General features: G+C 52.0%; 1 protein-coding gene across 1 annotated transcript; it reads right to left on the reverse strand.

Annotated features, from left to right (window-relative positions):
- Nucleotides 1–10279: 10279 nt before the first annotated feature.
- On the reverse strand, nucleotides 10280–11215 carry LOC134434102 (olfactory receptor 14A16-like). The gene has a single exon (XM_063182797.1). The coding sequence runs from the start codon at nucleotides 11213–11215 to the stop codon at nucleotides 10280–10282; it is 936 nt and encodes a 311-aa protein (XP_063038867.1).
- Nucleotides 11216–26833: the final 15618 nt, after the last annotated feature.

A 26833-nucleotide genomic window follows, 5' to 3' on the forward strand; every position in this document is an offset into this window, starting at 1 on the left:
AGCGCTGTTTGCAGGGCCCCAAGAGAGGGGCTTCAGTCCCAGCAATGGCTCATCCTGGCCGCACTTGGCACCAACAGCTTTCTTTGGCAGTGTGAGAACAGGGATGTTGTGCCACTGAGGGAACAGAAACAGTTCCCAGAGCTGCTCCTACAGAAAGCAGGAGCTGGTTGGGCAGCAGCAGTGCCTGGAGCAGACAGTGTTTGTGATGAGCTGCAGAGGAGCTGAGCCCAGGGGCTGCTGGCCAAGGCCAAGGCCCAAGGAGCATTTCTCAGCTGGCAGGGCAGCCTGAGAAGGGGAAGACGGAATGCAGCAGCACAGGGCCCATGGAACCACGGGACCATTGTGACACTGTGGGGCCCTGTGAGACCAAGGGACCATTGTGACACTGTGGGGCCCTGTGAGACCAAGGGAACATTGTGACACTGTGGGGCCCTGTGAGACCAAGGGAATATTGTGACACTGTGGGGCCCTGTGAGACCAAGGGACCATTGTGACACTGTGGAGCCTCATGGAACCATGCAGACCAAGGTGACATTGCTGGGCCCCATAGAACCAAGGGAACAGTACTGACACTGTGTGACTCCATGGAATGCAGAGGTCATTGTGACACTGAGAGACCCCATCAAACCAATGATCCATTGGCACACTGTGAGGCCTCATGGAACCAAGGGGCCATTGTGACACTGTGGGGCACCATGGCACTGAGGGCTCCATTGTGATACTGAAGGGACTCATGGGATCATTGAGACTCTTGTGATGCTATGAGGTACCATGGAATAAGCAAAGCATTGTGACACTGTGAGGCCTCATGGAACTAGAGAGACCATTGTGACCATGGGGGTACCTACAGAACCAAGAGGAGCATTGTGATACTGTGGGTCCTCATGAAACCAAGAGGCCTTTGTGACACTGCAGGGCTGCATGGAACCAAAGGTCCATTGTGACATTTCAGGGCTCATGGAACAGAGGAGTCACATGACATTATGGGGCCTGGAGAGCCACGGAGACCATTGTGACACTTCAGGGCCTTATCAAATGTAGGGGCCACTGTGACACTGCTATACCCCATACACCCAAGGGTCCATTGTGACACCGCAGGTCTTCTCAAGGGACCATCATGGGACCATTGTGACACTGCTGGACCCCATGGAATCAAGGCACTGTTGTGACACTGTTAGGCCCCATAGGTCTGGCTGGTTTGGCCTCTTTTTGACTTCCTGACTGATCCAACTGACCTTGGCATGTTGGGGGTCTCTTCTTATTAGCTGCTGAAACACTGGGGCTCCATGCTTTCCTTCCTATGGAAAAGAACTGTCCTTCTTAGTCAGGCGCCCATGCCCAGAATTGGGATTTCCACCTCCAACATTGCCTGTTGTGAAAGACTGGAGGAGATTTTTGGCTGGAAAAATTTTGTATGTTGGGAAGGAAAGAGCAGGTCCAGCCTTGCACTGCCCTGTAACCCCAGCCCTGCCCTGCCCTGGAATCCCAATCCCCCCAGAGCCTCTATCCCAGCCCAGCAGTGGCTGCCAGTCCCTGGCACAGCACAGGCAATGCTCCACAGCCACCTCTGCAGCCCCAGCCCAGCTCCTGAGGGACCAAATGAGCCCAAGTTCCACCTGGGGGAAGGGCCCAGGAAGACCAAGGGGTATTGAAGGCTGACAACAAGGCAAGCACACATCTTGACCCTACCTCCTCTTGGAATTTCCATCTGAGCACTGCTGGAATCCAGGAGTTGGTCGTTCTGTGTGTTTGTTTGTGTGTATGCTTCTCTGTATCTTTTTTGTCTGTCTCTCTTTGTGTGTCTACTTCTCGTATATATGTCCTCTTCCAAATTTTGAGTGACTTAAAATTGAACAGGCTTAGAGCTTATGAAGTTGAATAGCACAAGGTAATGCATTGAGTTGTGTTTTTTGTTGATTTAATGTCATATTAAATATTTGCAAAAGTTTCTCTGATTTTCAAAAGTTGACAATAAAGGTTGTTTTGCTCTTTTGAACTTTTTAGAGTCTCTTGTTGCTATTTCTTCAGCACATAAAACTCAGAGGACACAAACAATTTGAGTTTCCTTTTAAATGTCTCCTTGAAAGAGTTTTTTGGGGGATGGGAGTCAGGGCTTGTCTGTCCTGCTTGGCACAGCCCAGGCAGGGCTTTCCCATCCACATTCCACACTCCAGTTCCCAGCTGGAGCCGCTGGTGCCTCTGAGTTGTGCTGCCCCAGCCCCAGGGACGCTCTCCTTGTCTGCCCATTCCCCCACGGTCTCTGGGCAGGGATGGCCTCAGTGGGGGCTGCTGACATCCTCAGCAACTTGGAGGCTGCTGCTGAATTTTCCTGCTGCAGAGGCTTGTTCAGCCTTCAGCTCTTCAGTTCAGGAATTCAGTGTCCCAGGACTCATTAACATTGAGAACACCTCAACAAGCCAAGCCTTTGGGAACAATTTGATTTCAGTTTCCAAATAATTTGTAGTTAAGTAAATCTCAGTAGTGTATTCAAAGTGAACACATGATATTTAAAAAGACAGTGAGAAAATACTTTTTAGGTCCTGGTAATTTTGTTTTGCTGTTAATTCATTGATGTGTGCAATCTCCAATTGACACTGAATCCAAGTACCTCCTCATGCAGTTGGAATAGATATGAAAATCAAGACCCTTCATGGCTGACAATCAATCAGACTCGGTCCCTACACCCACCCCACCATTTCCCCCATCCAAGCCCTGGCACTCAGAGCAGCCTTGTGCAAATCTGAGCTCCCTCCAGCCCAGGCTGCACCTGCAGCTTTCAGCTCCTTGGCTCCAACTCCCACCTGCTTTCCTTGGAGACAGAGCTGCCTGAGACACAGAGGGATGTTCATTTCTTGTCAGTCAACAAAGCCAAGGGAAGGCACAGCTCCATCAAATGCAAAAGTCATTCCTCTGCTGGATATTAAATCCACTTTCCACAGCAGACAGTCTCAGAGCAATGGAAAACACCTTCTGTGCCCAGCAGAGATCCCAAGTTCCCCCCCAACCCTCCCTGCCCTGATTTTGCCCAGATTTGCTCTTTGCACACATGAGTCACAGGCTGAAGTCAGGAGCTCCCTCTATGCCCAGTGGGAGGAAAAGAGAGAAAGGGGATGAAGAGCTCTCCTGTGCAGAGCCAAAGTCCAAGCACCCCTGCAGTGGGAACAACTACTCATCAGGTTTGTGTCCTTTGGGTTCAGGGACTGGTGACACTCAGAGGCACAGAAACATTTCTTGCCTACAAACACAACAGGAATATTTGAACAGTTTAATAACCATCACAGCTCTTCCCTCGGTTTTCTGTCGTGTCCCAGCAGCATTTCATATGTCCACCAGCCCAAAGGGATTTCTATACAGAAACAGTTCAAGACAAAGACATAAAAAAGGTAAATTTGAGATAGATATAACCAGAACGACATATTTAATTCATATTTATTTGAACTTCTTAAAGATTTGGCCACTCCTTGAGATTCAAAGCATGAAACCAGTCAGCTGAGAGGCACTTGAATGGCCAGAGAGCATATGGAAGAAGAAATGTGAGAGCAGCAGGAAGGACATGGATCCAGCTGGTCTAGTGAAGAGATGTAGTCAGACATGGCTATTTCAACAGGAGAGGTAGAAACACTGGATGGAAAAGGGAGATTAAATAATAGAATGAGTATTGGTTATACAAGTAGAGTGGGAACAACTGTTTCTGGTGGGAAAAAATTGCTATTTCTTAAAAGTACTCAAATGACCCACATAATAAAGATTCGCTTGTATATTATCAGATAAACACGTATTAAAACCTGTGCCCCTATCCAGGCTGACATCAGTTGTGTGCCCATGAACAGGCAGTTCCACTTGTGCCCTGAGGTGCCCAGCTGGGATTGGATCTCTCTGAGTGCACCTGAGGGAGAGCAGAGCACCTTGTAAGCTGCAGGTCCCTGACAGCCCCGCAGGGCTCCTGTCCCATCAACATCTGCTCTGCTCCAGTCTGAAACAGGGCCCAGCATGGTGCCGGGATCATCAGAGAGCTGAGGTGTGTGCTGGAATTCAATGCCCTCCCCATCCCGCAGCAGCCCTGCATTTCCCTCCTGCAGCCTTGGTCTCCAGCCCAGCCATGGAGGCTCTTTGGGCTCTGGACTGTTCCTGCAGCCCCCAAGGGCAGCTGAGCTCTGCCTTTGGCACAGTCAGGCCTGGCCAGTGCAGGTGATGCTCAGCAATTGCTTGTGTGTGCCTGGCCTTGCTGTCAGCCCTGGCAGCGACTGTGTGGCCCCTTTGTGGCCCTGTGCTGGCCCAGCCATGGTGGCCCAGCCCCTGTGCAGGCCCAGCCCAGGCCAGGAGCATTGCGGCTGGGAATGGCCCCTGTGCCGTGGGGCCCACAGCAGCCTTGGGGCTCTGTGCCCCATGGCCTCCCTGCTGGACAGCCTCTGCCAGCTCCTGCAGAGCCCGTGACACCTGTGGGGCTGCACAGACAGCCCTGCCCCGGGCTCTGCTGGCCTCTGGGCCAGCAGAGAGGCAGCCAGGGCTGGCCATGGCCGGGAACAGGCCCTGAGCCCTGCAGGAGGATGGAGCTGGGCCCCAGCCAAACTCAGCCCAGGCCAAAGCTGGGCTCAGCAGCCAAGGCTGCCAAGGGCTGGGCACAGAGGCTGGCACTGACAAATGTCCTGGGCCCTCTCCCTGCTCTGTCCATGCCACCCAGGGCACAGAACAACCTTCTCTCTGGGCCACTTGCCTGTTTGCAATGCCTTGCACAGGCGCTGGCCCTGCCCCACAAGGCCTGGCCTGAGTCCTGCCCCTGCACACTCAGCCAGGCTGAGATGGACACTGATGGTTTCTGGGCCAGGCTCTCTGAGCCAAGCCCAGCTCCCTGCAAGCTCTGCCAGCTGCCCTGAGCTCTGGGCAGCACCAAGGGCCTCTCCCCAGCCCAGCCCAGCCGGCTCTGGCCCCACAGCTCTGCTCAGGCCAGGCTGCTCTGGGCACTGCCCCACAGCCTCAGCCCCTGGCAAGGGCACAGCAGCAGCTGCAGCTGCCACAGGATTCAGCCCCAGCCATGGGGGAAGGTGCTTGGCCAAGGCCAAAAGAGGCTCCCTGGCTGCCCTGCTCCTTTCTGCCTGAGGTGCTGAGAGCTCTGCAGCCCCTGCTGCCATCCCATCTGCCCAGGGCAGCACAAGAGTCCAGGCCTTGGGGCCCTCAAGAGCTGCTCCTGCTCCAGGCCCAGGGCCCATGCCAAAGCTGGGGCAGCCACAAAGCTGTGCCCATTTCTGTCCATTGCTGCTCGGATGGGGATGGATCCTCAGACACTTGGAGGTTGCTGATGAACTTTATTACTCCAGATGTCTCTTCTTTCTTCAGCTGTTTCGTTCAGGAATTCAATGGAAAAGGCTCAGAAACAATAGTTCAAAACAATCAAACAAGAAAAGCCAATGGGAATAATTGAAGCTTCAAATTCTTCTGTGATTAATTAGACAAATTTCAAAAGTGTATTCAAAGTGAATCTGCTATATTAAAAAAAAAAAAAAAAAAAGCAGAGGAAATTGTTTTGACAGTTATTCTTTCCTGTTCATAGACTGCTATCAGCAATATCCAGCTGATAGTGACCCCCAGTACTTTCTAATGCAGTCTGAACAGATATGAAGATAAAGACCTTTTATGGCTGACAATCAATAATACTTTGTCCCCACTCCCTCCCCATCATTTCCCTCATCCAACCCCTAGCCCTCCTATGGATCAGGAACGGTGTGGCCAGCAGGACCAGGGCAGTGATTCTTCCCCTGTGCTCAGCACTGGTTGGGCAGCACCTTGAGTGCTGTGTCCAGTTCTGGGCCCTCAATTTAGGAAGGACATGGAGGGGCTGGAGCGTGTCCAGAGAGAGCCAACAAGGCTGGTGAGGGGTCTGGAGCACAAGTGATGTGAGGAGCAGCTGTGGGAGCTGGGATTGTTTATCCTGGAGAAGAGGAGGCTCAGGGGAGACCTCATCACTCTATACAACCCCCAGACAGGAGGGTGCAGCCAGGTGGGGGTCAGACTCTTTTCCCAGGGAACAGTGACAGGACAAGAGAACACAGCCTTCAGCTGCATGAGGGGATATTTAGGCTGGACATTAGGAAATATTCTCCTCACAAAGAGTGATTGGGCACTGGAATGGGCTGTCCAGAGAGATGTGTGAGTCACTGTCCCTGGAAGTGTTTAAGGAAAGACTGGATGTGGCACTGAGTGCCATAGTCTGGGTGATAGGGTGGTGTTGGGTCCCAGGTTGGACTTGATGCTCTCCAAGGTCTTTCCCAGTATGGTTGTTTCTCTGATGATTGTGACACTGCAGGACCCTGGGGAAGCAAGGGGCCATTGTGACACTGCGGGGCCTGGTGGCACTAAGAGGATCATGGTGACACTGTGTACGACATGGCAGCAAAGAGCCAAGAGGCCATTGTGACACTGTGGTGTTGGATGGAAGCAAGGAGTCCATAGTGACAGTCTGGGTCCTGGAGGAGCCACAGAGGCCACTGTGACCCTGCAGGGACTTGTGGAGCCAAGGGGCCATTGTGCCACTGCGGAACCAAGGAGACCCTTGGGAGAGCCTGGGGACAATGGAATCAATGGGCCATTGCTCCATTGCAAGGACTCTGGGAGCTGAGGGAACAATTGTGACACTGTGGCACCCCATGTGTGAGAGTCTGTCCCAATTTTCCCTCATCTGCCTCACGATCGTCCTTGAGAGACCACTGAAGAGAAGACCCCCCCCCCCCCCGTCTATATCTGGCTCTGAAGGAGAAAAGTCACACGCCACAGGCTCCGAGATCTGAAAGCTCAGTGTTAAGCGATTGTTTTCACAAGTGTGTTTGCTGTATGCTAAGAAGAGGGCACCATGCCCCGTTTGCAACAATAGCAGCTCTGGAAGCTGTCCCACCTCTCAGCCTGGCTGGACTTCTCCTGAGTTCCAGGTGGTCTCCCACCAAAGACCCTCACCTATTTTACAACCACCGTGACAGACAGACGGAGATGTGAGAAGCTTTTCCATCAAGGTCTGAGACATGAAACTCCTAAAAAGGCCCCTCTGCTCCTTCCAAGGACTGGGACTGAAACCCCCAGCCCGGAGGAGGAGTGTGGGGAGGCAAGCTGACCGAAGCGAGATGTTTGCCTGCAGATTGTGACCACTGGACCGAGAATACAATGGCTCTCATTTACTGCTGAGAACATATCTACCTGTTACATCTATCAAGATCATTTACTGCTGAGAACATGGACTACCTGTTACATCTGTTCCCCCCCCACAATTTTCAGTAATAAAAGCCTCTGAGTTAGGTAGAGCCTTTGAGATCTCCCCAGCATAGCAGGTGGACCCTCGGCTGGACTGGACCAAAGGACTTCGTCTCTGCATTGCTAGCTATATCCCCTCTCCTTCTCTCTCTCTCTCTTTCCTCTCTCTTTCTCTATCTTTTTCTCTCCCTTAATCCCTCTATTGCATTTTTGCTGTGGTTATTTCAATAAAACTGCATTTGATTTGATCATCACTGCAAACCCCCTTGTACCGTGTTGGTGTTTTGCACTCTGAAATCATTCCTACGAACCATCAGGTCATCTGTCCACTAGGACGGACCCTGACACCATGGAACCAAGGGTCCCTGGAGACACTGCAGGATCTTGTGTCACCAGGGCTCCATTGTGACACTGCAGCACCAAGGAATTAATTGTGGCACTCTGAGGCCTCAGGGAACCAACAGACCACTGTGACCCTGCAGGGCCTTTAAGAACGATGCAGAGCATTGTGACAGAGCAGGACCTGGTGTCAGGATGGGGCCATTATGACACTGCAGGGCCCCATGGAACCAAGGGTCCAGGGCTGCTCCTCAGGGACTCCTGAAATGAAGGAAACATGTTTGACCTCATGGTGGCCCTTGGGACCAAGACGCCATTGTGACACTGGGTAAGCAAGGAGAGCATTTCTGCACTGACAGACCTCATGGAACCAATGATCCATTATAACACTGCAGGGACCAAGGATCCAAGGGACTCTGTGACACCGAAGGGGCCCCATGGAACGAAAGGGACATTGTGATACTGAGAGGTCTCATGGAATCATGAAGACCATTGCGACACTCTGGGGCCTCATGGAACCCTCGTGATACCAAGTTGGCTGGGAGTTTTGATCTGCTGGATGGTAGGAGGGCTCTGCACAGGGCCCTGGACAGGCTGGATCCAGGGCCCAAATCCAACAAGATGAGGTTTAACAAGTCCAAATGCCAGGTTCTGCACTTTGGCCACAACAACCCCTGCATCACTACAGGCTGGGGACAGAGTGGCTGGACAGCAGCCAGGCAGAAAGGGACCTGCAGGGACTGATGGACAGCAGGCTGGACAGGAGCCAGCAGAGTGCCCCGGTGGGCAAGAAGGGCCAATGGCTCCTGGCCTGGATCAGGAATGGTGTGGCCAGCAGGAGCAGGGCAGGGATTCTTCCCCTGGGCTCAGCACTGGTTGGGCAGTGCTGTGTCCAGTTCTGGGACTCCCAATTCAGGAAGGACATGGAGGGGCTGGAGCACATCAAGAGAAGGGCAAAAAGGCTGAGGAGTGGTCTGGAACATAAGTGGTGTGAGGAGTGGCTGAGAGAGCTGGGGTGGTTTATCGTGGAGAAGAGGAGGCTCAGGGGAGACAAGGCAGTCTCCGGGCACAGGTTGGACTTGATGATCCCCAAAGCCTTTTTCCAGCCTTGCTGATTCTGGGATTCTCTTAAACCAGCCTTGCAGCAGTTGCAGGAGGAGCCCTGGGCCTCCTCTTCAGAAGCTGCTGCAGCCCAGGTCCCTCAGCTTCTCTTGGCAGCCCCAAAGCCCATCCTGTCAGTCCTGCAGAGCCTCTGCAGCTCCTCCTCACTGCCCAGAACAGGGAGCCCCAGAGCCAGACACAGCAGCCCAGATGTGCACCCCTGGCCTGGGGTGCCTCTGGCAAGGGAGCAGCACCAGGCACTGCAGGAGCCTGCAGACAATTCCTGCAGCACTTGTAGGGTGATCCTGGTCCCCAAGGGATGTTTCCATGGTGCCAAGTCAGGAACTGCAATGGGGAGTGGGGCCAGAGAGGAAAGGGCAAACAGGGATGGGCTGTTTGCAGGGCAGGGAACCGGGGAGGGAAATAGGAAGAAATATAAAGCAGGCAAAGAGTAGAGAAGGCAAAGGTGAAACCACGGAAATGCTCAGGGCAGTTTGGGGGTGGCTGCCAGGCAGCCCTGGCTCTGAGCAAACAGCATCTGCAGTGGGACAGGAAACTCCCAGCTGATGGAAAAAAAAACTTTCTGGCTGACTGCAGAGGCCAGGACAAAGCTGAGTGGTTTCCCTGGTGTCCTCCAGCCCTTGCTGGCCCCAGGGCCTGATGGCATTTGTGCTCCCTCAGGTTCATGTCCCCACAACAACAGCATGGGGTGCTCCTGCCTGCTGTGTGCAATGCAAACAGGGGCTGCTGAGCCAGTGCTGCCGTGTCTGTGCCTGCAAGGATGGGGCACCTGTGTGAGCTGGGGGAGAGGCCAGGGCTGCAGAGGGGGGATGTTGTTGGCAGCTCCATCAGGACGCTCTGGGACGCTGCCCTGGGCGATGCAGCACACTGGGGATGGATCAGCCCCTGCTCTGCTGCTCCTTCCCGTCTGCCCCAGGGCCCTTGCAGAGCCCCAGCATGCTGTTTGCCCCCAGCCTACCCATGGCCAGCCTGGGGCTGCTCACGGGGCTTTTCTGTGCTGAGCATTGGCCTGGGCATGTTCTTGAGAGAGCCTGGGCAAGGAGCCTGGAGCCCCCAGGGCCTGGCCTGAGACGTCAGCGCTGCCCCAGCAGTGCCCATGGCCTGTTCCTGCTGCAGCCCTGGCACTGCCACCCCCAGCGCTGTGCCCGGCCCCGAGAGCACTCAGGCGCTGCAGCAACACCAGGGCCACCAGGGCAGCGGGGCAGGGCCACGGCAGCAGCACTGGCAGCACCAAGTGCTGCTGCTGCTGGGCACAGCTGCTCGGCCAGCACTGATCTGCCCCCAGCTCTGCACACAGACATTGCTGCTGCAGCTCCAGAGAACACAACAAAAGGGCGTCTCTGCAGAAAGCTTTGCTTGGAGATTGTTTAGATCCTTTAAAGCCACTGAGAATGCAGCCCCTCATTGACACAGTCTATGGGCACAGGGAAGGTGGAGACAAACAAAATGAGAGATGGCACAAAGAATGACATTTCTTTGTGGACAATATAATAAAACTAATATAAAGGAAAAAAAAAGCCTGTATCAAGCCATCAATAACATTACTTTTATTTCACGTCATTTGTAGAATTTGGCCAGCCGTTTAATGTCTCTGAAACCATCCAGTCATCAGTCTTCTCACTGCAGCCTTGAGCTCCTGGTTCCTCAGGCTGTAGATGAGGGGGTTCAGGGCTGCAGGCACCACTGAGTACAGAACTGACAGGGCCAGATCCAGGGATGGGGAGGACATGGAGGAGGGCTTCAGGTAGGCAAATATGGCTGTGCTGATGAACACAGACACCACAGCAAGGTGAGGGAGGCAGGTGGAAAAAGCTTTGTGGCGTCCCTGCTCAGAGGGGATCCTCAGCACAGCCCTGAAGATCTGCACATAGGAGAAAACAGTGAACACAAAACAGCAAAATGCTAAACAGCAAGTAACAACAAGATAACCAAGTTCCCTGTGGGAGTTAGTGTGTGAGCAGGAGACCTTGAGGATTGGGGGCACGTCACAGAAGAACTGGTCCAGGGCATTGCCATGGCACAGGGGCAGGGAAAATGTATTGGCTGTGTGCAGCAGAGCATTGAGAAAGGCACTGGCCCAGGCAGCTGCTGCCATGTGGGCACAAGCTCTGCTGCCCAGGAGGGTCCCGTAGTGCAGGGGTTTGCAGATGGACACATAGCGGTCGTAGCACATGATGGTCAGGAGGAAATACTCTGCTGAGATGAAGAACACAAAGAAAAAGAGCTGTGCAGCACATCCTGAGTAGGAGATGTTCCTGGTGTCCCAGAGGGAATTGTGCATGGCTTTGGGGACAGTGGTGCAGAGGGAGCCCAGGTCAGTGAGGGCCAGGTTGAGCAGGAAGAAGAACATGGGCGTGTGCAGGTGGTGGCTGCAGGCTACGGCGCTGATGATGAGGCCGTTGCCCAGGAGGGCAGCCAGGGAGATGCCCAGCAAGAGGCAGAAGTGCAGGAGCTGCAGCTGCCGCGTGTCTGCCAATGCCAGCAGGAGGAAGTGGCTGATGGAGCTGCTGTTGGACATTTGCTTTGCCTTGGCATTTGGATCTGTGAAAAAAGTAATCATGGAATATTTTTGCTTGGAGAGGGCCTTAAATATCCCAGCACAGCTTGGGGGCACATTCCACACACTCCCTACCCAGGGCTCTACTGCCTGGAGCTGTCCCTGCCAGCAGCTGCTTCCCTGTGCCCAGGGCTGGGCCCTGCCAGTGCTGCCAGAGCTCAGCCCAATCCTGGGGGCTCATCTCTGCCCTGCAGACCCCTCCCACCTCTGGCACTGTCCAGGGGCAGCTCTGGACCTGCAGGCTCTGATGGCAACGTCAAAGCAACCCTGAGGAGGCTGGATAAACAAGACAAGATGCAGCTTCTAAGGGGCCCTGTGCTGATTTCTGTCACTGCCTGGTTTAGCAACATCTGAGAAATATTTTTTTTTTCTCATCCTGGACTGCCAGATGAATATCTGTTTGCAATTTCCCATCAAGACAACCCAGAGCAGTACTTTAAAAAAGCAGGATTTTCCCTTTTATGCAGTCCCTGCCTTGCTCTGCTCCCTGCATAATCTACTTGGAAATGTTCTGCAGTTAAGTGTTATGCTGGGAGCAGTCCTGAACAATGCAGCATCCTCACGACACCATTAGAGCCCTCCCAAGCCTTACCAGCTGTCTCTTTTCACCCAGATCTTGTCCCCCAGTGCTGGGAGCAGCTGCCAAGGCTGGCTGAGAGCTGTCCCTGGCAGGCAGCAGAGTCCCTGCCCCAGCACAGCACCCTGGGCTGCAGGACCCTGCTCTGCACGACAGCCCTGGGCACCCCTGGCTGCTCTGCACAAGAGACAATCAGAGAAGGTACTCACAGGGTCATTAGGCACTGGGATGTTCCAGCTTTAGGAGATGGCTCCAGGAGCTGCAGCTGAATTGTCCTGCAGCCAGAGGTTCCTGTGCCAAGGGCTGGCAGTGATTGTGCCCCAGGCACTTCTCAGCACCTTCCCAGCCCTGACTGATTGAAGCTCTCTGTGCCTCTGTTCTGTTCCTGCAGTGACTGCAGGCAGTGCCCCAGCCCTGCTGGGCTGGCAGAAGAGCTGCTCATCAAGAGAAATGTGCTTTTGAAGCTCTGCTTGGTTTCCAGGAGCTGCCTCTGTGCCACGAGCCCAGCCCAGCTCATCAGCACAGACACAGCACCAGGACTTTAATGAGCCTGTGGGGCTTTGTGCTCAGGCCCTGAACATCAGTCCCTGAGAGGGAGCTGAAGAAACCTCTCCAGAACTCCAAGTCAGAATCCAATTCCAAACTTTCTTGGACTTTTAATGGGTCCCAGAGAGGGACACGACTGAGAAAGTGTCCCCAGGCCCCAGGCAGAGCAGAGAACTGGAGGCAGTGATGACAGGTAGGGACAAAGAGAAGCCAAGTCTTGGTGCCCTGGGGCACAGCAGCAGGGTCTGTGCCACCAAGAGCTGTGAGGAGACACCTTGTCCTGAGACCCTGGGGCCTCCTGGCACAGCCCCAGCCAGGCTGAGCACTGTCAGCCCTTTGTCCTGCGCTCAGCATCCCCCCCTAGCCCACATCCCAGTGGCTTCAAGGATCTGCTGGAAGGAGTCCCGGGGAGCCTTGCTCAGCAATGGCCCTGGGGCCTCCTTAATGCTCCCTGCAGGGACTGCAGGTTTTTCAAAGGACTTTGGGTTTGACTTTTGCCTTGGAGTCTCTGAGAGGTTTATGCAATCCTGGCCTGCAATTATCTGCTGTAATTAGTCCCTGGAGAGGCTTTGTCAGGAACAACATTCATTGTGGCTCATTAATGCTTCAAGGTACTTCAGTTGTTTGAAGGTACTTGGTGTTTCCCTTTTGATACAGACTCTGTGAGAGGTTTGTGCACTCAAGGCCCCAGTTATCTGCTTTAATGAATCCCTTTAGAGCTTTGTACTGACACTCAGTGGGGCTCATTAATGCCTTGAGATACTCAAGGTTTTTAAGATATTTATGTATTTTAGAATACTTTTAGGTACTTTTAAGAATTTTCCTTCCCACGCTGAGTCTCTGAGAGGTATTTGTGCCGTCCTGGTCTCCAATTCTCTCCTCCAAAGGGTCCATGAGGAGCTTGTGTTGGGTATCTTCCCCTTTCTGTTTTACAACCAAGATGGAACTGAAATAATTTTGTAAGACTTTCTAAAAGCATCCAAACAAGCATAGGACAATTAACAATAAAGCAACAATCAGTAAGAAAATTAATAGTCCTGTTTTAGCAAGACATCATCCAATCCTTTAGTCCCTTGGATTGGAAGAGTTTATTGACCCAGTCTTTGTTTTCTACTTAAAGCTTCTTGAACCCTTCCTTCAGTACCTGAATGCTCTTGTGGATTGACTCGCTGTGGATGGAGAGGTTCATGCAACACATGCCCTCAGAGTCTATACGGCCATGCCCCATGTGCCCACAGTAAAAACTCTGTCACTGTTCTGCAAGGTGGCCTGTCTGATGGTCTCTATGTCTGAGAGCAGGCCACTCAATATGAGGGAGGCAGCATTGTTTTGCTTACTTAACAGGCACCCAAGATGGTCTAATTGTCCTAAAGCTTTAGCTGCAGCCCCCCAAGGTAGTCCATATTGAGGGTGCTACCATCCGATACCTGGATTAAAGCTTGCAAAGCCATCTCTTTGATATCATCCAACACTTCTCAGGGGATACCTGCTGCTTAATCATCTGGTAGGCTGTGTTGTCCTTCTCCAGCTAGATGGTTGATTGTCAATTCAGATCTTGCCTCATTATTGGCATAGTCTGCTATTAATTTATTTAGTAAACACTTCCATCCCCCTTCCCACAGGGTGTATTCTGTAGGTGACAGCAACATGGTCATAATACATTTTAAACCATAGGGGGTTAAGACATGTGCTGTAAACATGGCCCTAATTAGGCCATTAAAAAACAGTAAGTCCTTCCTATGGTCTTTAGGTGCCCTACACAGATCCTTGATTTCCCCGTAAACCAATGGCTGATACCTGGGATTCTGCCCCCTTCTTTTATAACATACGGGGGCAATGAGGAATTTTGAGACTATATGCCAGTCTTCTTACTTTCCCAGGGATCTTCTGGGGTTGAGGGGCAAGGTGGCTCTGAGGAGTCCAAACTGTCTTCTGGGGAGGAAGAATGACTTGGAAGAGAAACATTTGGATTAGAAATAGTGGGGCAGTTGGGCTTAGTACCTTGAACATAGGGTTATATTGTTGCCAGAGGGTGATGCAAAAGGCATCAGGTGTTGGGGAGGAAGGGCCTTGACCTAGGATGGCAGACTTCCAGGCTGGCCTTCTGGAGGCATGGCCCAGGGTAGTGGGGGAATGATTGACCGTGGAGGCATAACCTGTGGTTTTGGGGATAGAGTCTGGAGGTTCATTCAGGGTGGAAGAGAAGGTTGTGGTAGCAGGAAGTGGAGCAGCCAAGATGGAGGGAAGACAGTCAGGGTCAGGGGCATCTGGAAAATTTTTAATGATCCACTTCATGATTGATTTTAATTTGTTCTTTGAAGATATTTGGTCATGATCAGTGAGAATTAACTTAAAGCATCCATATACGCACCTTTCTACTTTGGACATCCGCTTACCCATTTTTCTCTTTCTCCGCCTTAGGTGGAACAGCCACTGGAACAGCCTAAATCAGTTTTGAGATGTGGATGCGTATTGTAAAAACACAGGAGCAAAATGGGCATTAATTGTCCTGTATTTCCCCAAACCCGCCTGCAATCCTACGCAGGTGAAACTGTCATTGTCCCTGTGGATCCTGGCTGAGGTCACTCGAAGCAATGATGAATCTGCCCGCCCGGCACAATCCAAAATCCCGGGGAGCACTGGTCTATCCATCAGCTCACCCCAGCTGACATGACTGAATGTCAGGGTCCCTGTTTGTGCACCAAATGTCACAATGAGGGCGGCTCTGACAAACCTTTCTGGTTCCCCAACTTCTGGGCAAGGGTGGTGAAAATGAAAAGGAGCAGATGCTGGGGAAGATGAAACAGGAAAGCCTTATAAATATGATTGCCTGGCAAAAGATTTTGAGAATATAGAAACTGTAAGTGAGATTGAAATGAAAGCAAGCTTTTAGATACCAAGCCTTAGTTACTGAACAACTGGAAAACAATGGTATGGCCGGCTAAAGGTAGTCTTCTTTTGATGAAACAATTCCCTCTGCTTGCAGACAGATCCAAGGGTCAGAGCAGACCCTACTAGCTTGGCAGAAGGGGTCCAAAGAGTACTTTTTAGGATTTAAAATATAACACAGTATGGCAATGTAAAGTTTCTTATAGGCTGTATGTAAATGCCATAAGATTTGTATCTTATACTAGAGTGGTTAGTGAAAATTAGAATATGCGTCACAGAAGAAGATTTATTGTATTGTAATGGGAACTCCTCTCCTCTTTTGGACATCCATTTTGGGCGCCTCTTTTGAGCTCCTCTTTTGGGCCTGCTCCAAGCTGTGTCTGGCAGCTCCAAACAAGGCCCCTGCACCCACACCTGTTGGGATCTCTAGCTGGTCAGATTGACCCTGAGAAAAGTTCAAAAGTTTCTTTTCCTAGCCCAGTGCTTGAAGAAGGAGTCAGGGCTCTTCATTTCTCCATCTTAAGGTTGTTTATTTTATGTTATCTGTAAAAACTTTTCTCCTGCCCTGCCGAGGTCAGCTCAGCAACACTGTCCAAGGCATTCTGCCTGCCCCCGGGGTAGTGTTATGTCTTTATACTAAAAACTACATGCACAATGTTTACAATTACTTTCCAAAACCTATCACCTATGTTAGACAGTGAGCTTCTACTCTAAAGCAATCTCTAAGTGCCAAAATCACAGCAGAAGATGGAGGCCAAGAAGAAGAAGGAGAAAGGCTGGATACACCCAGTTCCCTCCATCCTGCCTCCTGAACCCCCATACCAAAAATTCTAAAATCTACTTTTCTCCCCTGTGCTAACTTCACTGATATTCTACTTAACCTCTTGTGCCCTGCTGTCCTTCATACAATGTTGGTAATTTGCTCCATGGGTCATAATCAAAACCACAGGGGCATTCTGGGCTCTGTGCCAGGGTCTCTGAGACCCCTGGCAGGGGTCTTGGTGCTCAGGACAGCCAGAGGGATGTCCTGGGTCCTGACACACACCCTTTGCAATAAACCACAAGTTCAAGACCTGGCTTCAGAGATCTATCATCTCCATCCATCCCAACCGTCCTACCCCCCGATGCTCCTACAAGCAGGATCAATGGAGTTACCAAAAAAAACTTTAGTAACAGGGTGAAAAACAATACACATGGAGAAGTTGAGCACAGCACGAGGGGTGTGGGATCCAAAGATCTGAGATAAAGGCGAAGCAACAATGTATACACTTGGAGGTAGAACACTCTAGCACAAAAACCAAAGAGGGGAAACAAGTAACAAATAGGGGAGGAAAACTTGGACAACTTAGCATAACAACACTAAAGGCATATGAGGGAACTCTCAAGCTCACCCTAGGTTAAACAGATGATTACCAGGGCTTCAAACTTGCGCCCAGGTCTTCTAGGGTAAAATCTGGCTGACTCTGAGTTACAGCCAGGCTAACTCCCACACCGCTGCTTTGCACTGGCCCCTTGGGACCATGTGGCCCAACAGAGCCACAATAATGTCCTTGGTTCCACGAGGCTCTGCAGTGTCACAATGGTCCCTTGGATCCATGGTGCTCTGCAGTGCCGCAATGGCTCCTTCATTTCACAAGACTATGGCTCCTTCATTTCACAAGGCTAACAAATGTCACTTTGGTCTCCATGCAAAGGAAACCACAGAGCCCCAATGTTTCAGGAGCTGATGAACAGCAACCACAAGAGGCCAAGGCAAGCCTGACCTGTCTGTCCTGGCAGGTTTGCTTGGAGCAACCCTTGGATATTTGAAATGATGGATGTGGAGTCCTAATTTAAAACATTTGTGCATGGAGAAGAGGGATGGGGTTTTTTCATAAAAAGAAAAGCACAGAGGTCTTTCCAATGTTTGGAAAACAGGTGAGTGGTGCCCCTCAGGAGTCAAAGACCAGCCAGACTTGTCTGTCCTGGCAACTTTTGTCTGGCAGCAATCCTTGGATACACAGATATTTGGAAGTGGAATCCAAATTTTGGCCATGCATGCCTGGAAAAAATGGACAGTTCTTTTCCATAAAAAGAAGAGCCCAGAGCCCCAGTGTTTCAGGGGCAGATGGGAGCGGCCTTCCACATTCCAAGGTCAGCCAGACCTATCAGGTGACCCCTGGGAGACCAAGGCAGCCACACTTATTTCATGTTCCCTTGCTTCCTCAGGGCCCTGCAGTGTCACAATGGCTGCTTGCTTCCATGAGGCCCTAAGGTGTCATAATGGCCCCTTGGCTACACAAGTCCTTAAAGGATCTTATTGGTCTCCATGGTTCCACAAGCCCAAGGCCGCACAGTGCCATAATGGACTTTGGGTGTCCAATGGCCCCTTGGTTCCATTGGGGCCCAGTAGTGCAACAATGATTCCCTTGTTTCCACAACTTCTCATAGTGTCACAATGGCCCCTTCCCTCCTTGAGGTCCTGCAGGGTCACAATGGTCTCCATGATTCCATGGGGCCTTGCAATGCCACAATGCTCTGCATTGATCCACAGTGCCCTGCAGGGTCACAACAGCCCTTTGGCTCCACGAGGCCCTGAAATGCAGCAATGGCCTCTTGGTTCCACAAAGCCCTGCTGCTTCACACTGGTCCCTTGGGACCATGGGGCCCAACAGAGCCACAAAGATATTCTTGGTTCCACAACGCCCCACATTGTCACAGTGCCCCCTTGGATCCGTGGTACCCTGCAGGGTCACAATGTTCCTCTTTGTTCCTTAAGGCCCAACAGTGTAACAGGTTCCAAAAGGGCTTGCAGTGTCACCATGGCCCATTGGATCCACAATGCTCCGCAGTGTCACAATGGTCTCCATAGGAAGGAAACAAGTGAGCCCCAGTGGTGCAGGGGCAGTCACCAAAGAGGCAGTCACCAGAGACCACGTCTAGCCAGCCTGATTTTTAAGATTTTCTAAGTCTTCTGATGCTGACATTCTTGTAGCGAACTTTCTCAACCACTTTCTGTAAATAACTCATTATTTTGCATTCCTTTATGGAGGAGGAGAGCGTTGAAGGGCTGTTATTTTGATCAGTGTCATTGGAGAGGTGGCACTGTCACTTTCCAATCCGCTGTCACTTTTGTAAAACTATAAATGTTAGAGTCAGAAAATAAAATATCCCTTTTTCCTTCACCTTGAGAACAGTGGTGTGTGCTTCTGTTCTTTTGTGTTCTACAGTGAGATCTGGTGACCGCCTAAGTGTACTGCAGCCCAGGCTGAGACAGAGTGCAGATTGTCGGTGAGGTTGTATTGTTCCCCCTCTTTGGTGCTTTGCCTGCTGTTCTTGGGGTAATGGCAACCGCTGTGGGTTTCGACAGGGGTCCTGGAGTGGAAACAGGTTTCTGTTTCCTGGGATGATTTTGAGAGATTGTTTCTGTGGACCCGAGAGCGAGAGCTCTTTTTGGACCCTGCGAAGGTGTTCTCCAGGGAGGCGCGGTTTCTCATGGGGGTCCGCCTCATGCAGGCCCTCTTTGATGATTGCACTGTAGAAGTGTGAGGAGCTTTGGCAGGGGTCTGGTTCTTGCACCTCTCAGATTTCCCAGGGATGCACTCCTGTCTCAGACATGGACGAGGGAGAGTTTGAGTTTCTGTGTGATGTGGAGCCCTCCCCCTGGACCTAGGATGGTGTTTTGGGGAACAGGTCCAACTGGGGGATGGCCCTGTGGATTTGGCAGGTCATCCTTGCCTCGCCCTTTGTGGGCGGCAGGGCGGAGGGCGTGCTGTCCTCTCTTTGTGCCTTCCGGCCTTTGAGGATCAGCCTCTGCCTCGGATTGAGTCTGATTTGGTGACAACTCTTTGTCCAAACTGCGGTGTTTCCACGACGTTCCCCCTGAGCACGGCAGGAGCAGGTCCAACCGCCTTCGAGTTGGGCTCATTGGTGGGGAGGGTGGCTTAACCCATCTCTGAGTCGGTGCAGTCTGCCAGGGATGCGCAGTCAGTGGAAGCTGTGGGGGTGTGGGACCATGGACAGTGTTCTGTCTGGCCCCACTCTGGTAGGCAGGCAGCCCGCCCCACTCCACTCGGCCGGGGCAGTGCCCACTGTGGAGTCTTGCGGCTCAGGATGGATGCTCATAGGGGCTGTGCCAGTCTCCCTTGTGCTGCTCTGCAGTGATGTGGCTCCGCGGGTCCCGCCTCTTACGGCATCCCCCTCCTCTCCCATGTTGGGGGCTGGGAGCCCCGCGCCGGTCTTGTCCCAGTCCACACTGGGTTTGGGCCGTGCTGGCACCTGTGCCTGTCAAGGCGCCCCCTGCTGCATCTGCGGTGCGACAGGGTGCTGAGGTATTTACCTTTAGTGCAAATGCTGACACGGCCAGCGGGAGGCTGGTGGGTTCCCGGGGCCGTGGCGCCTCCTCGTTGAATTTGTGGATGTTTCCCTCATGCCAGGTGACTGTGTGTCTGAGGAACCCTGTGTGTTTCTGGCGAGAAGCCAATACTAAAACTGACGAGATGTCTGAGCCTGCCTCCTCACGGCATCCGCAGGGTTGCAGAGTGGGGTCCTCTGGTTCTGCCGGTGCTGCAGGGAGTGCAGGAGTGAGTGGTGTTGACCTGCCTCCCAGTCGATCATCTACCCTTGTCCCTCTGGAGCCCAAGGACTGGGACACAGCAGGTGCGGTGGCTTTGCCAGGGGCTTCCCAGGCTTTCCCTGTGCTCAGGGGTGTTACTCATAACACCCATCAACCCCTTTCGTATAAGCTGGAGGGAGAAGTCCGTGATGCGGTTGCTCAGCATGGTTTGGGGTCTGCTGAGGTTATGTAGACTCTCCGGAGGGTTGCTATGGACGTGCTGACGCCTCATGACCTCTGTCATGTGGCGTCCTGTCTTTTTGACCCTGGGCAGTTTGATGTTTTTGAGACCAAGTGGGCTCATTTGGCAGCCAATGCGGTGGTGCAAAATGTTGTGCTGGGGCCACAGGACCCCAGGTGTGTGGATGTCGCTGACATGCTGTTGGGAACAGGGATTTATGAAAATACTCAGGGGCAGAGTGGATTCGATCCCCTTGTGCTTGACCAGTGCCACACACTGGACATGGCAGCGATTGTTCAGACCCTGGAAATGGCTGCTCCGAGGCAGCCATTTGCAACCATCGTCCAGGAGGATGTTGAGCCTTTCATGGCATTTGCAGCAAGGCTGGCTGCCTCTGTGGAGAGGCAGGTGCCTGATCCTGTGGCAAGGAGGATTGTGATTGCAGACCTTGTGAGGTGTAATTGCAATGATGCTTGTAGGAGGGTCATAGCGGCTGTGCCTGGTTTTCCTGCTGTCTCCCAGATGGCAGAGGCCTGTGCGGACATCATCCCCTCAGGTTGGAAGTTGGCTGCCGTGGCTGCCGCTGTGCAGCCAGTCTGGGCAGCACCGCAGGGCAGGCGGCCACAGCAGGGGACTGCACAGGCTGGCAAGAAGCAGGGGAAGAAAGCACAGAAGGTCAAATTCCCCATGTTCTTCCACGGTCAGTGTGGTAGGTCGAATCACATGTCCATTATCTGCAAGGCCACTGTTCATGTTAATGGCCAGGGTTTACCGGACTCGGGAAACGTGAAGCGGAGCGTGCAGCAGGGACATGTCCAGACACAAGCTTCTCTCCAGACCCCGGAGCCGATGGAGGTCTCCTTTGCCAGCTTGCAGCCAGCACCCACCTATCAGCAGGTGTGGATGTCTGCACCGCAGCAACAGTTGTCTCAGAATATTGTAAAATACACAAGGGTCTCCTGGATGCCTTTGATCCCTTGGGTGGGGGCATGAGTGCTCTCCTGATGGGGAGGTCTAGTGCCACCCTTCAGGGCATCATTGTGCACCTGGGGCTCATTGATGCAGATTTCACAGGGCAGATTTGTGCCATGGTCTCCACACCCACCTCCTCCCGTCACGATCCCGAAAGGGACACGACTTGCTCAACTTGTGCCTTTTAAGTCCTCTGTTCGCAGGACAGCTGACCAGTTGTGTGGAGCTGGTGGCTTTGGATCCACTGGGCTGCCTCAAGTTCACTGGACTGCGGTCCTGACCAAGGACCGTTCCTAGATGCTGTGTACCCTGTCCGTTCCTGGTGCGACGCCGTCGGAGATCCACCTCTGCAGGCTTCTTGACAGCGGTGCTGACATCCTGGTTCTCTCACTTGCTGCCTGGCCCTCAGAGTGGCCCCTGGATCTGGTGGAGACGTCTGTTGTGGGCCTGGGAGGGACGGCACAATGCTACGTGAGCCTGCAGCCCGTGCTGCTCATGAACCCAGAGGGACAGACAGCCTTGGTTAGGCCTCATGTTACTTCAACTCCTCCCAACCTCTGGGGGAGGGATGTTTTGTCTGTCTGGGGAGTGCACATCGAGACAGATTTTTGATGTGGGCCACTGCGATGAAGGACGCAGAGTGTCCTATGCCCCCTATACGGTGGCTGCTGGACAAGCCTGTCTGGGAGAAGCAGTGGCCCCTCCCTCAAGATAAATTGGTCGCCCTTCAGAATCTGGTGCAGGAACAGTTGGACCAGGGTCATCTGGAGCCTTCTACCATTCCCTGGAACACCCCGTTCTTCTGCATGAAAAGGAAATCTGGGAAATGGAGGTTGTTGCAAGACCTCCATAAGGTTAATGCCGTGATGGAAAGCATGGGAACATTGCAGGCGGGCATGCCATTGCCTACCATGCTTACCGCAGACTGGCCGGTCCTCATTGTGGATCTGAAGGATTGTTTCTTTACGATTCCTTTGCATCCCGATGACAGATCGAAGTTTGCCTTCTCAGTGCCAGCGATTAACGAGGCTGAACCTGCACAGAGATATCAATGGAGGACATTGCCCCAGGGCACGCACAATTCTCCTGCATATGCCAGTGGTATGTGGCCTGTGCCTTGTGTGGAGTTGGCAAGCAGTTTCCTGATGCGCATCTGTATCATTATATGGACAACATTTTGGTGGCCGTGTCCACTCAGGATGAGCTGCTGAGGATTCAGCCTCGGTTGCTCGATGCTTTGCATGCTCATGGACTGCAGGTGGCTCCAGAAAATATTCAAAAACAACCACCTTGGAAGAACTTGGAGGTCAAAATTCTGGAATGGACAATCTGTCACCAGGAGGTGCAATTTGTGCATTCTGTGAAGACACTGAATGATGCTCAGAAATTGGTAGGTGTCATCACTTGGTTACGTCCGTACTTGGGGCTAACTGACGCACAGCTGTCTCCTCTGTCTGATTTGTTGAAAGGAGACTCTGATCTAAAGTCGCCTCGCACACTGACCCCTGAGGCACTTAAGGCGTTGGAGGTGGTTCAGCAAGCTGTTTCAATGCTTGCCAAGTTCATCGCATTGATCCCTCCGTTGATGTCACTGTGTTGATCACCACTCCAGATTCGCATCCCACAGGCATCATTGGCCAATGGAGTGACAAATGGTCTGATTCCTTGCACGTTCTGGAATGGGTTTTCCTGTCCCCTGCCCAGTCCTGTCCCGGCAGTTGCATTGTTTGACCTGATTGCTCGCTTGATAATCAAATGCCGGCAATGGTGTTTGCAATTGATGGGTGTGGATCCTGCAAAGATCATACTCCCGGTGCAATGGGAGGATTTTGACTGGAGCTTTGCAAACAGTGTGTCCCTGCAGAGTGCTCTGGAAAATTTTTCCGAGCAGGTCATTTATCATCTGCCCAGTCATAGGCTACTGCATATGGTGAAATCCACACAAATTTCTTTGCGGCCCAAGAATAGTCAGGAGCCTGTGCAAGGACCCACCATCTTCACTGACGGTTCAGGGAAAACAGGAAAAGCCATTGTTACCTGGAGGGACGGATCTGAGTGGCAGGTTCTGGAAGGCCATGGGGATGGGTCAGCCCAATTGGTTGAACTGAGGGCTGCTGTTATGGCATTTGAGAAATTTTCCCAGGAACCTTTCAACTTGGTCCCAGATTCTGCCCATGTGGCTGATATTGCACAGCGGTTGGGTCATTCGGTTTTGAAGGAGGTCGGTAATCCTGCCTTGTTTCATTTACTGAAGACCTTGTGGTGTGCCATTCAGGCCTGGGTTCATCCATTCTGTGTTCTGCATGTGAGGAGTCACACCAATTTGCCAGGCTTTATAGTGAAAGGTAATGTGAGGGCTGACAAGTTGGCTAACCCAGCATGGGTAGCGCCTCAGCCTGATACACTCACGCAAGCCAAGGCATCCCATGGGTTTTTCCACCAGAACACACATACCCTGCAGAAGCAGTTTCAGCTGACGCCAGCTGAGGCTCGTGACATTGTCGAGTCATGTGATGACTGCCATGCACTTGCTCCGCCTCTGCCAGCAGGGGTAAATCCCAGAGGCCTTAGGGCCTTGGAGCTTTGGCAGACCGATGTCACGCAGATTGCCGAGTTTGGCTGGCTCAAGTATGTGCATGTCACTGTGGACACGTTCTCCTCTGCGATGTGGGCTTCTGCTCACACTGTGGAGAAGGCCAGTGATGTTCTTGCCCACTGGAGGCAGGCTTTTGCCGTTCTGGGCATACTTTCTGCTGTGAAAACCGACAATGGTCCTGCTTACGCATTGCAAAAGGTGCGGCAGTTCCTGCAGTTGTGGGGTGTCTCGCACAAGTTTGGTATCCCTCATTCTCCGACTGGTCAAGGTATTGTAGAAGGCACTCATGGTACTCTGAAGCAGGTTCTTCAAAAACAAAAATGGGGAATGCAGAGTGAAACCCCGCACAGTCAGTTGGCAAAAGTTTTGTGCGCAGTCAATCATCTCACAGTGCCACAGAACTCAAATAACCCTGTAATTTTGAATCACCATCTCTCGTTGCAGGCTGCGGATGAGGCACATCAGCATCGAGTGAAGGTTCGGGTGCGGAATTTAGTCACCAAACAGTGGGAAGGTCCCTATGACCTTATCGCTTTGGGGCGCAGGTATGCTTGTGTATCCACAGATACTGGGGTATGCTGGGTTCCTTAGAAGTGTGTTTGCCCTGACCTGCGACCACAGAGACAGGATCCAGCCAACGAGCAAGATGGAAACCGTGACCAACCTGAAATGCATCAAGCGGGTGAATTGTCAGATGCAGATGATGAGAGTGATCACTCTGATGATTCCTCTGCAAGTGGGCACTGAACATTGTTCATGTTTTCTTTTTCATATTGTTCATTTTCTCTTTTTCTTTTTTAAATGGAAAAGGGTGAGATGTCGCCCTGGTATTTTAAGATTTTCTAAGCCTTGTGATGTTGACATTCTTGTAGTGAAATTTCTCACACACTTTCTGTAAATAACTCATTGTTTTGCATTCCTTTATGGAGGAGGAGAGAGTTGATGCACTGTTGGTTTGTCCAGTGTCATTGGAGAGATGGGACAGTGACCCTCCAATCCACTGTCACTTTTGGAAAACTGTAAATGTTGGAGTCAGAAAATAAACTTCCCCTTTTTACTTCACCTTGAGAACAACGAGGTGAGCTTGTGTTCTTTCGTGTCCTATGGTGACACTCCTGGGCTAGCGACTCCCTCTGAGTGGGGCCTCTCCCAGCCAGGAACTCTCCCGTTTGCTGCACTCAGGGATCCTGAACAAGGACGGAGCCTGGGCCAATCCCCCCACTCCTCCAGGCTCAACCCTTCACCCGCTGGGGAGATGCCAAAGCATCCGCAGGGAACATTTCCTGCCTTCAGGGGAATTTCTCACAGGTGCCTTGCACTGAAGGTGAGGGTCTGTCCGAAAATCTTTCATTTTTGCCTCACAACTGTCATGAAGAGAAAAGACACTGAAAGGTTAAAAACTATTGAGTCAGTTGGGAAAGAAAGTCTTATGCTTATTCAGTGTGTTCACAGGTGGTGTTTGCAGAACATGCCATGCTGTACTCGAAAGGGGCATGCTGCCCTTTCTGAACAATGGATCTGGACTTTCTCCCTACCTCCTGACCTGGCTGGTCTGAGCTCTGGAGTGGTTCCCCCTCTCCAAGGGAAGACCCCTTTTGCCTGTCTTCAACCACCATGACAGACAAATAGAGAGGTGAGCCTCTTTATCAAGGAACCAAGACAAGACAAGAAACCCCCTTGGCACCCCCCTGGCACCCCCTTGGCACACCCTGGGACTGAACCTCCCCCCAGCTTGGGGGGGGGGGGTGTGCACGAAGAGGGGAATACTGCCCAGAATAAACACACATGCGATGCATTCGGCCATGAAAACAATGGAATAAGCACCCCCTCCTTTTGCTCCTATTCTTTTCCCCTCCTTGGAAACCTTATTTCGGCCACCCTTCCCCCAACGAAAAATGGTATATTTTGGGGTGCAATCTGACCATGCTTTGAGATCTCCCTGGGACGTGCACCAGTGAGCTTCGACAGCTGGACCCCCAAACGACAATGACACGTTTCGGTAGCTATACCCCACCTGGCCTTCTTTCCTCCCTCTTCCCTTGTCTTACCCTTTTCTTCCCCAGATTCCCTAATCAAACGCTTATTCAGCTGTGGTTATAATCAATAAAATTGCATTTTGTTGATTTGTTACTGCAAACCCCCTGTGCCTTGTTGGTTATTTTGCACCAAAAAATCATTCGTCACCCGTTCACTCGGGCGGATCTTGACAACTGACTCTTAGTTTCTGTGTGCACACAGGAGTGCCTGTGCTGGAGAAATGTGGCAGAAATGCTGCTCTCTGAGAGGTCTGAGTGCCTTGGATAGCTGAGTCAGTCATGACTGTAAGTAAGGTCAAGTCACAAGGTCTAAGCTAAGGTAAATGCTGCTAAGAGTTGCTCTTTTGCTAAGTTGTTAAGTTTAAGTTATTAGCTAAGTTAAATACTGTTAAATGTCATTCCTCTGTTGAATTGCAAAGTCATAAGTTAAAAGTTAGGTTAAATACTGTTAAGTGCTGTTCTTTTGTTAAATTGTCAAGTTTAAAGTATCAGTCAAGGTTATGTTAAGTCCTGTTAACTTTGAGCTCTGTTAAGCTTTAAGGCCGTATTTCTTTTATCCTTGCCCTCACTTTCCTTGTGTCACACACACACACACACACACACACAGGGACAGTTCTCGGGTAATTTCTGGTTTGATTGCCTGGATTTGGTTTGGTTTTGTTGTTCCTTTGTTTCCTTGGTGTGCCTGAAGTGTCCAGTCAGGAGCAGAGTGATTCTTACTGAGGAACTTTGTCATGCTGTCCCTTAATATTAAATCTGGCTTTTGCTGATCCCTTGCTGGGGACGTTTTCAGCGCTCTCAAGCCCTCGTTCATACCAGGGTGAAGGAGCCTTGGCCCAGGCTCTGGCCCTGGGGGACACGGGGACGGTGCCGGGGGGTCCCTGTCATCCCCCTGTGCCACCCCCAGGGCCCCGTCCCCCCGTCCCCGTGTCAGGCTCTGGGGTCGATCTCGTGGAACATCCTCTGGGGAGGCTGCGGGGCCAGGGGCAGGGGGGACCCGGGGGGACAAGGGACCCCACTGTGCACGAGCAGGGTTGGACTGCTCTGGGGGGGAACTGTGAGGGAGGCCGGGGCAGAGTGACCTCCCCAGTGACCTCACACAGCCCCTGTGATGTCACACAGCCCCTGTGATGTAACACAGCCCTCTGTGATGTCACACAGCCTCCTGTGATGTCACAGAGCCAACTC

This window comes from Melospiza melodia, unplaced genomic scaffold, assembly GCF_035770615.1.
Source record: "Melospiza melodia melodia isolate bMelMel2 unplaced genomic scaffold, bMelMel2.pri scaffold_32, whole genome shotgun sequence".
In the NCBI taxonomy this organism is placed as follows: Eukaryota; Metazoa; Chordata; class Aves; order Passeriformes; family Passerellidae; genus Melospiza; species Melospiza melodia.

Bases quoted from the DNA above. Each gene is read 5' to 3' on its own strand.
- LOC134434102 (XM_063182797.1), bottom strand. From the start codon at position 11,215: ATGTCCAACAGCAGCTCCATCAGCCACTTCCTCCTGCTGGCATTGGCA.